Source organism: Manacus candei, unplaced genomic scaffold (genome assembly GCF_025592945.1).
Source record: "Manacus candei isolate 608988 ecotype Guabito, Panama unplaced genomic scaffold, ASM2559294v1 h1tg000067l, whole genome shotgun sequence".
Classification (NCBI taxonomy): domain Eukaryota; kingdom Metazoa; phylum Chordata; class Aves; order Passeriformes; family Pipridae; genus Manacus; species Manacus candei.
The window spans coordinates 11,277,076-11,291,809 of NW_026138115.1; the positions used below are offsets into that span (position 1 = coordinate 11,277,076).

The window sequence follows — 14,734 nt, forward strand, 5'->3', positions numbered from 1 at the left end:
CGGGGCCTCGGCGGGGCGGGGCGGGGGGCGCCGCCGGGGGCCGCGGAGCTGCGACCGTGGGCCGGGATGGCGGCGGCGGCGGCGCGGGGAGCCTGGGGCGGGCGGCGCGGAGTGGCCCTCAGGGTGAGGCGGCCGCCCCCGGGGCCCGCGGCGGCTCCCGCGGCTCGTGGGGCGCAGGGGGATCGCGGCTCTGGGACCGCTTTGATTTGCTGGAAGAAATGTGCTTAAACTCACGTTACTGATGTAAAATAAGTCTGGCCCCGGGACCCCGGGCGGGGAGCAGCCGATGGGGGCGGGGGGTGGGAGCTGCCGGACGCACGGGAGCCCTGAGGTGGTCTGTGCTTCCCCTTCTGTCCAGCTGCCGCGGAGAGCCGGTGCCCCCTGGACCAGCGCAGTCGCCGCCTCCTTCTCCTCCTCCTCGGTGGTGAGTGCCCGTCCCGCGGGTCGGGGCCGGCGGGGGAAGGGAGGCGCGGGAGAGCCCCGGGCGCTCGGGTCTGCCCTGCCAAGGCCGTTCGTGCCGGCTCGGCTCAGCTCGGCTCGGCGCAGCTCCCCAGCCATCCCCGCCCGGTGGCTCCGAGTGGGCATTTCTGGAACGTCGGAACTGCCCCCGCGCTCGACGAGAGGGACGGAAAAAAGTTCCATGAGCGGACTTCGGAGCTGAGCGATGCTCGCCGGGCAGCTCCCGCCGCGGGTCGCGGTGCGGCCGCCTAGGGAGTCACCTCCCCTTACTCCTGGTGGCTCTGGATTGGCCTCATGGCATCTGCGGCAGAGAGAGGATCTGGTTTCCTTGGGGCAGTATCGAACACCTTTAGCTGTTGTAGTGCCTTTTTAGTTCTGCTGTCCGTGGCTGCACACTCTCCAAACTCTGAATAGCTAAACCATGATTCCACAAATAGTCTGCTTTACTGCCGTCCATATTCCCACAGCAGAGGCATTCTCTACATAAAGAAAAGGTGGTGATCTTATGGAAGAAGTGCAATCAATATTAATTCAGCATTTCTTGGCTTGATTAAATTTTTTTTTCTTTGTATGTGCAATCTTTTCGTTTAATGTGTATTAAGCTATTTGAAAAAAACATAAATTCCATTGAACTGAAGCCCATGTGGGTCCTGTAGTACAGGAGCTTGTAGCTCTACTGCAGATACTCGGCACTTGGGCTACTGCAGTGATTGATAGCCATAGGAGTTTGTCATTCTTCGAACCAGCACTAGACCAGCACCTTGTCTTGACAGTCGGGAAACTCAGTCAAGAGAATCAGATTTCCTGTGCTTCCTTCCAGGTTCTAGAGGGTTTTGTGTTTTCATAGGCACAGCTTTCTGCCTCTCTTCCCCAAGTGTGATTCCAGCTACATAATCATCTACAACTTTTTATTTTTAATTCTCTCCTAGTGATGCCTTCCAAATCACTAGATCTTGCTTATCCATTAACAAACTTATTTTACTCTTCTCATCCTAGCTTTCTTGTTCCATGCTTTCTTAGTTTGTGCCCTCTCATTGCTGTTCACTTTTTTTTCGTTTTCATCCACTTTTCGCTGTCATTAATTGTCCAACCAACATCATTAATATTCACGATTCTTCCTCTGATCTCTTTCCTTTGATCTCTTTCCCTTCATTACACGTTGGATAGCATCCCAGTCCTTATCTCCCTCTCATAATTCCACATCCTAATTTCTTCAGTTTCCTGTTATATTTGCATCTACATCCCAGTTCTGTTGATCTGTCCCATTTCTGTTCTTCATATAGTAGACCCATTTCCCCTTCCTCTTATCTGTTCTCCCCAAGCCACAGTTTGTGTCATGATTAGTGGGTTCTGGCTTTCTCCTAGTTCTCTCCTTATCTCCCAGTATCAACTCCTGGTTTCTAGTTTATTAATTTATACAGTCCTAATCTGTTTTCCTGCATGATACAGTTTTGTTGCCTATCTAGTGCTAATTACAGCTTCTATACCTGCTTTCCCTTCTTCTCTATGTTTACCTGAGCTTTCCTTTTGCCTGCTTCGCATCTGAGTTGGAAGGTTCTGTTTTCTGTGCTGCCTGCCAGGACAGTCACTGTGAACTCCACAGATGCAGGTTTCTTGCTCTTAGTTGCAAAACCAAGTGGGGAGTGGGAAAAGTCCGATTTTATGCTTGTAGCTATGAACTGGAAAGATGAACCTACTTAGTGGCTTGATGGAAAGGAAGCACATAGTACAGTGTGCACTGGGTTCATGAAATTCTCACAAGGTGAATTATTAACTGTTTCTTCTGAACATTTATGACTTGCAGTTTTTCAGCTTCCGATTAAGTAGATTTAAATAATTCCAAACTTAAGCATAGCAATGTATTTTTTCTATAAATGCTTTTAGAAAGAATTTTGGCTGTTTTGGTGTAAAGTGAGAGAAAATGGGTCAGAGGGCAGTTAGCTGGGTCTTGCTGTAAAGACTGGATCTGGACTCCAGTGGTTTGCAGACCAGTAAATGATGAAGGCTTGCATGCAATATGGCACACTGGTACTTAGGCACCATGAGACAAAAATAACTCACTGTCCAGTGTTTTGTCCTCCACAGCCAACAACCAAACTCTTCATTGATGGGAAGTTTATTGAGTCCAAAACTACTGAATGGATTGATATCCACAACCCCGTAAGTGAAATGGTCTCAGTCTCTATAATTGTGAGCACTGTGCAACAAAGATCTGTGCCTCTCTTCAAGGATGTAGCGAAAGGGGAGAGTACATACATTTCTTGAGAAAGATTTAGGCTTGGAGTTTAAGATGGATTATTGTTTCTCAGTTTCCTTTTCCCATGAAATGTCAGTCTCAGAAAAGTTACTACCTCCTTTACCTCCCCTGTGTAGTAAGCCCCTGATCTCCAGAAAGGAAGCTTAAACTCTGCTTACATATTTTTATTTCTTGTAGAAAGGCTTTGTGATCAATATGTCAAATTTCTGAAGGGTGTCTTTCACCCTGTATGTGAAATCAGCTGGGTGTAATTTGATGCCAACTGAATGTGAAGTCCTGATAGAGACAGATATCACTCTCAGACCAAGGTGAAAAATCCTGATAACTGAAGCTCCTCTCCTTTCAGAGTTTCTGCCTCTGAATAATCACAGCCACAATAATCACAGAGAATTTAGAAGTTGGATGCTATGCAGTGCAAAATAATCTTGGACTAGTAGCACTTGTACTTGTCTAAGTACTACACCAAAGACAAATGGAAATGAGGTTGCACTTGGAATTCTGACCTTTCTGACCCCTCTAGTAAGCATTTGGACAGCAGTTTCTAAATTTTTTCTCAGTAAAGCTCTATTTTGATTTGCTTTGTGGAAGTGATCAGAGCAGCAAGCGATGTTCCTGTATCTCATTTGGTCTCTATGTGGCAACCAATGTTCTTATTTAATTTTCTTTCTCTTGTTTGAAGTAGTTTTTCTCTTAGTGATATACCTGAAGTTTTTGTCATGTCAAAGCAGATTTAGTTTTTAAGAGAAAATTAGATGGAGGTTAAACTACTAATGTCAAGCTTTTAAAGTTAAAGTACTGTAGAACTAAGGTTGCTTGTAAAAATATTACTTTGGCTAAGGGGTGTAGGTAAACTAACATCAATACCAATTACACAGTTATGTACTGCTTTTCCCAAAGGAACAGTGCCTCATTTAATGTGCAAGAGACACAGCAAATAAGCCAAGGTGATGCAGAGGGTTAAGACCACAGTTTACAGAAACTTTTGCCTTATACTCTCTAGAAGCTTCAAGGTAGACAAGTCACTTCAACTTGGAAATGAACACTGCATTTGCAGTTTTCTGGGTGCCTAATTTGAGATGCAGGTTTTCAGAACTACTCCAGTTGTAGCCCAGGCCTTTTGTATGCACCAAGGAAAGAGTCTCTTTTGTGCTCTCCCGTCAGAAGTACAGCTCCTTCTAGAAGAAGGATAGTAGGTGTGTGCTGGGAAATGACTGGTGAATGGTTGGCAGGGACAGATGGGAAAAGTTGAACTTTGATGCAATTTGGTTTTTCCTTCAGGCCACAAATGAAGTGGTGGGCCGTGTACCAAAAGCCACAGCAAATGAGATGGAAGCAGCTGTGGCTTCTTGCAAAAAGGCATTTTGGAGCTGGTCAGAAACATCTGTTTTGAGCCGTCAGCAAATCTTTCTGCGTTATCAACAACTGATCAAAGACAATCTGGTGAGACACCATGGCTGTGTGTGATGGCTGTCCCTGAATGCATTGCAGCTGACTTTAGGAATTAAATTGAAAGACTTGGGATTTACAGAGTTCTTGCCATGATTGAGGAGCCAACTGAGACACTGGCAAGAGGTGCATCAAATGGGGACAGAGAGGCAGTGCTTTTTACTGAATATTATCCTGCATTTGTCCCTTTACCAAGAGACCAAAAATGGAGAATGTGCCAGTTGATGAAGACAAGTATGTTAGTGTGTCTTTGGGTTTCCCCGATTGCTTTTTTGGTGTGTCTGTGGTGTGATACCTGAAAGCATTGGAATACAAGCCAACCCATGGTTGATTCTTTTTTTAAATGTCACCTGTGTGGGTCATTGGCTTCTTGTCTACAAGGAGCAAATCAGTCAGTATAGGTTTCTCTGTGTTCTGCTCAGTCTGCTCATTGTGTGGTTCAACTGTCTATTCAGCTGTCTTATCCCTGCACTCTATTTCATAGGTGAGCACTTTTCTAACCTTCATAAACTTTGTGTGTTCCATTTTCAGAAAGAAATTTCCAAACTCATCACCTTTGAGCAAGGGAAGACCCTGGCTGATGCTGAGGGAGATGTGTTCCGAGGGCTTCGTAAGCAGCTGGCTCTTCCTGTTAAAAAAAGGGCTTTGAAAACCCGTAGGAAGGGATGAGGTCACCTGAGTAACTGGTTACTCTGGGAATCTGTGCATGTTGCTTCCTTTATAGCCCTACTATTGAAAGAAAAGGGGCAATTGTAACTCTAAGCTGTAAAGTTTTCTTAGATAGAGTATCAAGTCACTTCCAAGTTGTTAGATCCTTACTTTTTCTAGGAGTCACCACAAATTACTAAAAAGGGATAAAAGCTTCTTGCTTGTGCCCAGATATCTAAGTTTGAGTCTCGGGTGGTACAATAATACTGTACCTGTGCATCTTGTACCAGGGCTGTTGTGTCTGTGATCCTATCACAATAGCATATAATGCACTCCAGAGAGAATCCATTCATAATTTGCTCATAGAGCTTGGCAGATCAAAGGGATTTTCTGGAGCACAATGAGGGATAAGTTGTGGGAGAAGAGGGTGGAAGAAAGAGGTGGGTCAAGGCAGTGGTAAAAAAGGGGTTTGGGGACTAACTGTTAACAGATCATCCAGTGGCATATTGCCCTTTCTGCTGCAGAGGTGGTTGAACATGCTTGCAGTGTGACATCCCTCATACTTGGAGAGACCATGCCCTCCATCACTAAAGACATGGACACTTACACCTACCGTCTGCCTCTGGGCGTGTGTGCTGGGATCGCACCGTTCAATTTCCCAGCCATGATTCCTCTTTGGATGTTCCCCATGGCTATGGTTTGTGGGAACACCTTCTTGATGAAACCATCTGAGCGTGTACCAGGAGCACTCATGTTCCTTGCCAAGCTCTTTCAGGATGCTGGTGCCCCTGATGGGACCCTGAATATTATCCATGGACAACATGAAGGTAATAATGGCCCTTCCTGAGAGATGGCTGGAGTGTATAAGTGTTGTGGTGTATGCTCAGTGGGAGGTACCAGTTGGAGAATCTGAGACTGCTGCTGTTGGATGGGTTTGGACAGATGCTTCAGTTCTATTAATGGAGGTGAGTGGGAGATTCTCTGCCACCTTGAACCAGATCTTCCAGGTGGACAAAATTTCGGGATTGGGTGTCAGAGTTCCCAAGGCATTTAAATGCTCAACTTCTATTTAGCAACCGAAGCTCCAACTGAAATAAGTACATAAATCATCTTGGTTTTCCAAGGCAGCCTAAACAAGAATTAAATTCCTCACTAAATATACAGTGGATGCCAGTATTCTGGCTCCTAACATGTTATTTTTTTACAACACACCAGTAGTTTCAGGGCACAATGATACAAATAGACAGCAGTAATTTCATTTTGGTGTTGCTCAGACATGTTGGGAGATGCTCAAAGCATGAAGAGATGTCAGAGAGCCAGGACTATGAAGACAGGGACAGGAGTACATGTGCTAAGATAGTGGAGAGATGCATAGACAGGCTTCAGGGGAACTCAGATGTAGGAAACAAAAATGCAGGAATTTTGGTAAGAAGAAAGATACATAGATCTAGCACTCTTGGGATGGGAACAGAGGGAAGCATTTGTGCACCACAGTTATAATGTATTATTTCCTATTTGAAGCTGTGAATTTCATTTGTGACCATCCGGATATCAGAGCAATCAGCTTTGTGGGATCTAATCAGGCTGGCGAGTACATCTATGAGAGAGGATCCCGGAATGGCAAGAGAGTCCAGGCCAACATGGTAATGCTTCTGAACAGAGCACACTTCAGCACATAGACTGCCTTTGTTTTCTGTGAATAAGACAGACCACGCTACTCAGCAGCAGAAGCTGACTTCGCTGCTGATAGTTAAGTGATGAGGCTGCCCTTCTTGCCAGCCTGTTGGTAGCAGAGTCATGGCTACTATATGAAGCCATTGCCAGAGGGCTAGAGAAGAAGCAGGCTGGGGTGGTTAATAATGGGAGACTCTGCATGTTGTGTTTCAGGGAGCCAAGAACCATGGTGTGGTGATGCCTGATGCCAACAAAGAGAACACCTTGAACCAGCTGGTTGGAGCTGCTTTTGGAGCAGCTGGCCAACGCTGCATGGCCCTGTCTACAGCAATTCTAGTGGGAGAAGCTCAGAAATGGTTGCCAGAGCTTGTGGACAGAGCCAAAAATCTACGTGTAAATGCAGGTACAGACTGTGATAAATTCTTACAAGGTACTTCACTTCTGTACAACTGTAGCTTCTTAGGTCAGCTTATCTACCATACCATGGTGTGACCCTTGGAGCTATTGGCACTCTAGGTTTGATGTGTAGGGGTAGGAGCTAGCAGATTGTCTGGATTGGGAAATGCAGCCCTAGACTTGGAGGTAGGAATATGTATTCAGCTTGCCAGTGGGACTGTGATGCCATGTTTACAGGATCAGTCTTGTTTTAACTGGAGATTTGAGGTTACATCCTGCGTTTAACTCAAACATACCATTTTTACAGCATCCTCATTTCAAGATCCTTCCAATTTGTAGTCAGCTTACGATAAAAAAATGGAAACAAGTACTTTGGAAAAGATAGACTGCTATTCATTTTAGGAGAATTACTTTTTGTTTATATTCAATAAAGTCCTGCAGAAGGGCAGAAGCTTCCTTTCTGAGAAGAATCTATTGTTGAATTTTGACTTCCTGGTGATCTAAAATTGTGGTTATGACTTCTCTTATTTGTTGATTATGAGAGCTGCAGGCTATTACTCCTGGTCATCAGTATCTCAAATCTTTATTCTGTGGTTCACACACATCAGGATTTTCAGATTTCTCCTGCCAATGTAGTTATCTCCCTGGTGCCTATGAAGAGAAAGCTGTCAGAATTAAAACTTGGTGTCTCTGCCTCTTTACAGGAGACCAGCCTGGAGCAGACCTAGGGCCTCTAATCAGTCCCCAAGCTAAGGAACGGGTTTGCCATATAATTGAGAAAGGAGTAAAAGAAGGTGCCAGCCTTCTCTTGGATGGACGTAATGTCAGAGTGAAGGGTTATGAAAATGGTAATTTTGTTGGGCCAACAATCCTTGCCAAAGTCAAGGTAAGATGACCAAAACCAGTGCTTGATAGTGTATATTGCAGGGTCAGCTGAGAAATGGGTTACCCAAACCAGTCAGTAATCAATAATTACCAGGTGGGAAACCTATAAATGGTTCGACCTTCCCTGACATGGTGCCAGTGGAGTACTCACTGTAATGCTGCTGGAGGTGATAAAAGAATTCACAGTAGTGCAACATACTCTGAATGAGGTTAATGATCTTAACTGAACAGACTGCAGCCAATTAAAAGAAGAAATGGGCAGCTGGTACTGTGTTAAACTAAATGTCCATCAAGCATAGTGTACTATTTGTAGTAATGGCCAGCAGCAAGTGCCTAAGGAAGAATATGATGAACAGCCAAACTTGCAATTTTCCATCCTCCATTACACATTCTCGCAGTTTGCAGTTTAAGGACTTGCAGAAACAAATATTTGCAGAAATATTCATGAGAATGATAGAGGATGAGGTAGGAAATCTCTTTGTTGTTGAATACATTCAAAACTTCTTTGAGTTGGCCTCTCAATATAACACGTGGTGTGCAAGAGATGGACAATACCATGGGAAAATCTAAGTAGGATATTGGTGCACATCCACATTAGTTTCCATACCTACATTCATTCTTTTATGTTTATGCAATTAGCTGGTATGACTTCCTTAATATTCAAGTATTCAGTTCCTTGTGGGCCTTTTGGTGAAGGTTTCTTTTTACAGAAACCCAATATTGATCATTCTGCTATTGTACTTTGTATTCTTAGGATTTTATTGATTTTATGCTATTATATAATTCAGACTTCTGATCTGACTCAGAATTTTCTTGCCTCATTTTCATTGAATGTCTTAAAGTACTTCACTTTCCTGCCATGTGTCATAAATATCATTACATATTCAAAAGTAAAAGCTTCACAGATATTTTGTGCAAGTTTTCTTATACTGTTTCTATACTGTTCAATAATATGATAAGCCAGGTAAAACTTGCAGCTTATCAAATGAATGTTTTGTAGTCTGCTGTATTAGCTATAAGTAATCAAAGTACTCTCCAGATAGCATTGTGTGGGGTTTTTTTGTCAGATGTTGCTAACTGTCAGACATAAATCCTGGATACTGAGTAAGAAAGGACAGCAGGTTCTAGTCACTTTGTCAACAAGAATTGAAGTAAACTATTCTGAATTAATCCCAGTCTTAATCAGCCTTGGTCAGAGAAGACCAATAAGGTCTCCTCCTAGGTTAGGCAGGCAGTAAAAGCAGAAAGCACTCTGGAGATGAAAAGTGGTGCCTTCTTTAGTGGACTAGATAGAGGACAGGGCATGGAAAAGGGTAGAAAGACAAGGAGGACTGAAGGATGGCTTGTGGCAATGCAGTATGATCAGTAAGCCTAGGAATATCCTTAGCATTAACAGCATGTGTGTTTCTTATATCCTATTTACCAGGATATTTTTATTATATCCTTTATACAAGCTGTTTTTTCTGCTGTTTATCTTGGCAGCCAAACATGACTTGTTACAAGGAGGAAATCTTTGGGCCTGTCTTAGTGGTTATGGAAGCAGACACTTTGGATGATGCCATTGAGATGGTGAACAATAACCCCTATGGAAATGGAACTGCTATCTTCACCACAAATGGAGCCACAGCTCGGAAGTATTCTCATTTAGTAGATGTGGGGCAGGTATGTTCCAGCTACAATTGTTGCTTTTAGCACTCGCTATTTTACAGTGGGTAACCATTCAGCTGTAGTGACTAATCACTGCCCTCTCAGCCAGCCTCAGATTTAAGGAAACAAAATGCAGGAGCTTTTGGAGAGTGCTCTGCAGTCTGCTACTTCTTGTGACTAATATGGCAGCTTTCCTTTGGTTTAGGTGGGTGTCAATGTTCCAATCCCAGTACCTCTGCCCATGTTCTCTTTCACTGGCTCTCGTGCTTCTTTCAGAGGGGACACCAATTTCTATGGCAAACAGGTAAGTTACTGATTCAGAGAACTCTAATGGGTTGAGTTGTGATAAATCATATTATAAATGGAAATGGGGAGACGGTCATCAGACCTCATTAGTGAGGAGACTTTGGAAACGTTTCAACCAAGAAACTGAAAACCAGCCAGTGATCACAGCCACCATAATGCATGTTACAGTAATAGATTACTCTTTTTCTTTTCCCTGTACTGTAAAAATGCAAGTTGTCTTTTAGGAGATTGGAGAAGAGAGCAAGAACTAGCCAGCTTTCTCACAGAACCAGAATCTTTGGGGAACTGGTAAAAAGAACAGGCTGACAAGAATTGTTCTCACAGAGGAAAACTCAGCCCTGTGTAGATAAAGCAAAAGCTTTTTGATACACCACTGGTGTGGACCTGAAGAATTCATAAGGCCAAACATCTGATCTGGGGGTCTTTCCTTTCTTCCAGGGAGTGCAGTTCTATACACAGCTGAAAACTATCATTTCTCAATGGAAAGAGGAAGATGCCACCGTTGCCAAGCCTGCTGTCGTTATGCCAACTATGGGAAACTAAATCAGCCTTTGCAGATGCTGTTCCTGGTGCCCTTCTCCTATGCTGCAATTTCCAGCTTTGTCCTGACTGTCATCATTTACTTGGGAATCAGTAGAAAGCTCTTTTCTCAAGGATCTCTGTTTCTGTGCAGATTAGGCAGGTTCATGTAACTTATGGTCTGGGTTTTCTGTTGCTGTCAGTGGTTTTTTGGCTAGCTGAACTAATTTTTTTTCCTACAACCCATCACAGACTAAACAACCTTATCTAACTGAAAGAGCAGCTAGCGAGATTGGTCTTAATTTGTGTTTCTTTCCAGACCCTGTGAACTTGAACATTATTCTGGTTTTCACTTCAATATCTTTACCCTTAGTGACTCAGTCCTGGCTACATCTTGTAGCAGTTTTACTTACCTCTTTATCTTACATGTTAAGATTCTGAGTTCACTTTACTCAAAGATGAGTAGTCATTTTGAGTGACTTAACTGGGACACTTTGGGTGTCTCATAGAAGTGACTTTGCATATATGAAGACAGCAAGTCGTCAGTCATCTGTTGAGCAATTTACGAAACACTTGGGAAACAGCTTTGTAAGGATTTTTCAGGAAAGCATATTTGATTGCATGTCTGAGGATGAAAGAAATTTCTGTATGGTACAGTGACCTTCACTGTGCCTCTGACAGCTTGAAAACTTCTGTTCCTGTTGTGTCAGTGGCCTGTGTGCTCCAGCTTGCTGGCAATTCCATTATACCTGAAAGTTGTTTGGTGCCTTTTTACTGTGCTAACAGATATAAGCCTACACATCCTGTAACATCATGAAACTGTGGAAGCAGAAACATAACCATGTATATGTATCTTTGTGTCACAGCATCATGTGGGTCAGGGTGGAATGGAGAGTAAGTAAACAGGTCAGTAGGAAAAACTACTTTTAATTGCAAAGCAGCCAGGCCTGTTCTGATGGTTTCCTTTCCTCACTGTAGCTGTATTTCTTTTGTTTATTGATTGACTCCTTGTCACATTTGCTCAAACACAGTCATGTTCTCTTGGGACTGCAGGTTCTCCTTACTAGAGAAGAGTAACGTTTGGTATATACACCCTGTTTTTAACAATCTGTGCATTTGGAGCTGGAGAACCTATATTTTTATTCCTGGTTCCTCAAAGATGATGCAGCCATGAGGGATCTGCAGGGAACTTATTCAAGCACCCATGGAAAAAAGTATTATTCTAATGATTGCAACTGTTACTTGTTCTAATTAAACAATCCGAACGTGAACAATTTGTATCCTTCCTTCTGGTAAAGATGCTTTGTAACTGACGGTTCTATATCAGTGCAATTGCTGTACATTCTCTAATGTTTGTATCTTGTTTTTTTTCCTCTGCTATACACTAGAGGGAAATTCTCACCTTGCAATTTGATTACGAATTAAAAATATGCTAATATATTTCTACAGAATATGATTGTTCCTTCATAAGACCTTATAGAGGTGTGATGTTGGTTTTATTCCCCTATTTGCAGAGGATGATCTGCAACTCCTGTAACCCAGGTATACATCTTCCTTTTACAGTATTTCAAGGACCTCTTTACCAATTTCCTCACACGGCATTTCAAGGAATGCTTTATTTCTGTTTCCACATACACATCATTTGATCATAGAAGTTCTTAAGCTTCATGTAAATGGCTGTATTACAAACTGAAAATACATCAAGTTATAGCAACTCTTTTATATACAGAGTTCTAACCACTAGTCCAAATTCTAGTGCTTTGTACAGGGTCTTGCAAGCTCCTGGCTTGGGAAAGAATAAAATCTTTAAGAAGGAGGAAAATAAGTACATTTCAGATGGATTTTCAAACAAGTAGTCAAAGCAGCAGTGCAGCAGTGTCTTAGTTTAACAAGATTACAACTTAAAATTTAAGATATTTCAGATGGAAGTGTGCAAAAGGAAAAGAAACAGCTTTTTATTAACAAAATCTGAATAAACAACAAATGGTGCAATCAAAAACTTTCAGAAGAAACAAAACAAAGTCCCAGTTCCCCAGGTGGGGGGGGAGAAATCCATGGCAACCCGGGGAGGGGGGCAGAAATGCAAGACTGTAGCTGTTCGCAGCCAGGTGCGCTCGGAGTCAGAAATGGAGTCCTTTTTCCCACGGGCAGTCTTGACCAGCAGAATACCTCGCTCTGAGGTGGGTCGGTCTTTCTCTCTCGGTCGTTCTCCGCGAGGTGTCCCGTGGGGAAAGAAAACTTCCTCTCAGGAAAAGAGAACGAGGCGGTCAAAAACCAGACTCCTGCTCTGTCCGGCCCCAGACCGAACGCCAAAAGCCCCCGAACAAGGGACTCGCCTGCTGTCCCTGCGCCCACCGTGCCTTCCCGCGACACCTGCCCCTCTCCCCACTCCTGCGTTGCCCTGCAGGTGCGCCTCCGCTCTGCCCACACCCCCTCCCGACTCCCCCCATCCCGGAAGAAATGGGGGGGGGAAAGAAAATTCCAACATCTCTTTTCGAACCTATGACAAGCAGACAGGGGATCTAGAATTCACAACCTTCCTTAGAAGGAAGCAAACTTCTGAAGCAAAAAGTGCATACGAGTTGCTTGTTGCTGGCTGTTGTTCATGCAGAGTGTACACCTTCCTTACTTGGTCTATGGTGTTAACATCTGAATATGTGGAAGGATCACTGCAGAAAATGATGAATCTGATAATGTGGCCTGATGTGTAATGAATATTGGGTTGGGAGAAGTATTTTCTATGTTGCAAAGTTAAAATAGTTTAGGTAAATCACATTAAGACACTATCATTCATCCATGCACTTGGGAAAGGAATACTAATTAACACCTTCTAATATTGTCTACAGTCCTTCACTTTCAAAACACCTTAATTTTCTTCCTATGACTTTTCTGTTGTCCTATTAAAACCCATTATATCTGTCCTTTAGAAATTCTAAAATCCATATTCTCCCGTAACAAAAGCAGTCTGTTATCAAGGTTACCTGCTCCCTGAAGAATTGCAGGACTATCCCTGCACTTTCTCCAGATATCTTCTAAATACCTGGATGATATTTTCATTTGTGTGCAAGCATCTTTTCTAATTATCTGCATTTTAAACAGCACTTTTTAAACCAATAGTTTAAAATAATTGTATTAGAAATATAAATCTTGTATGTTCCTTCTTTAATTAATCAACTGCCTTTTTAGAATAAGCTGCAGATGCTGACAGATCATGATGTACCTGCCTCATTTCACTACTGTTACTGCTTCCCACCCATCTGTTTATTCTCCTTTTTTACTTCAACATTCGCTATAAAAATAAGCTAAAATGTATCTTCTACATTATACAAAAGTATAAGCTAGATATAAAGTATTTCATTAAAGTTATTTCATTAACTATTAAAATACAATTTTATAGTCAACCCTTTGAATCCTATTAAAAATTGTTTCTTGTCTAGAAGGCACTGCAGTCAGGATTTTCAAAGCTATTTAATGCTCTTAAGTCCAAAAATTATGTTAAAATAGTTTAACCACTTCTGAGAATTGGGCCCTGTTATTTCTATTTCTGAGGGCTTTTCTTCCTGTCTGTGCCAAAAAAAGGGCTCCAATTCACTTCCATTTCCATTTCAGGAAGTGACAGCCTGCTTCTCCAAAGGAATTGTCTCACATCTTTTCATATAATTGCCTTCAGGGGTCCTGCTTATGAACTTTGTCTGATAATTTGATGTCTGAATATTACATTTTGGCTTGTGTGCTTGATTGCCTCACATCTGACCAGGTGGCATGCCAGAACCCCGCCCTACTTATTCCTCCAGGGTAAGTTGACATTGGTTGCCCTGGAGTGTTATAATTAGCAACATAGTTGTATCTGAGTTGCTATCTGAAAATCAGGCATATGAAGCTTCATCCTGGTCCATTCTCTCTGATTCTATACTGAATGCATCATCAGCTGCATAGATTTTGCCTTTTAATGATCTCCTGATTCACATGTTACAGAGCATCTATGACAAACCTTTCCACTCAGTCCCCTCATTTAAGATATTCTAGGCTAGTTTCTTCACTCAATTAATCTAATTTCTAGTAGTTGCTGCAGTTTTTTGATCTTCACCGTGCTTGGCTGGTGCTGTTTTCCGAGTCTCTCTCAGATTCTCTGGTCCTGTGCCATATGGCCATTTCCAGCTTTTCCACTTTACACTGCAGATGCCCGGTCTAGGCTTCTTTTTCATTGCGTTCTGAGTAGAATTTGGCTCCGTTTTCTCTAAAACTTCCTCCAAGTAGCCAAACTCAGTGGATTAGCCCTCAGCCTTCTCTTTTTTTCGAGCTGAACAAGCGCTTCAGCCTCTACAAGTACATCACATGCTGAAGCCCCCGCTCTCAGTTCGCTCTCTCTTGTACCGACGGGGGACAAACCGGGACGCCGTGTTCCAGCGGCAGGGAGTCGGCGGGCAGGCAGGGAAGGCACGAGGACAGCGGCTCGTCCCGACAGCCTGTCGCACCGCCGGGAGGCGCTGCTGCCTC

At 43.1% G+C, this 14,734-nt stretch overlaps 1 protein-coding gene across 2 annotated transcripts; it reads left to right on the forward strand.

Moving 5' to 3' along the window:
* Positions 1-30: 30 nt before the first annotated feature.
* On the forward strand, positions 31-11,677 carry ALDH6A1 (aldehyde dehydrogenase 6 family member A1). Of its 2 annotated transcripts, none has more exons than XM_051806515.1 (12): positions 31-123; positions 359-424; positions 2,545-2,619; positions 3,995-4,156; positions 4,694-4,772; positions 5,335-5,637; positions 6,332-6,453; positions 6,698-6,887; positions 7,585-7,766; positions 9,248-9,427; positions 9,618-9,716; positions 10,157-11,677. In XM_051806515.1, exons 1-12 carry the CDS (start codon positions 67-69, stop codon positions 10,259-10,261), a joined length of 1,620 nt encoding a protein of 539 aa, XP_051662475.1. In that variant the 5' UTR covers positions 31-66; the 3' UTR covers positions 10,262-11,677. The 2 variants fall into 2 exon arrangements, with proteins under 2 accessions (XP_051662475.1, XP_051662476.1); XM_051806516.1 differs by having other exon boundaries at positions 359-421.
* Positions 11,678-14,734: the final 3,057 nt, after the last annotated feature.

What these genes read in the sequence shown, in the direction of transcription:
- ALDH6A1 (XM_051806515.1), top strand. Translation starts at nt 67, where the DNA reads ATGGCGGCGGCGGCGGCGCGGGGAGCCTGGGGCGGGCGGCGCGGAGTG. An exon ending in GGATTGATATCCACAACCCC is followed by an intron (nt 2,620 to 3,994) that starts GTAAGTGAAATG and finishes TTTTTCCTTCAG; the next exon opens with GCCACAAATGAAGTGGTGGG. An exon ending in AGAGAGTCCAGGCCAACATG is followed by an intron (nt 6,454 to 6,697) that starts GTAATGCTTCTG and finishes GTTGTGTTTCAG; the next exon opens with GGAGCCAAGAACCATGGTGT.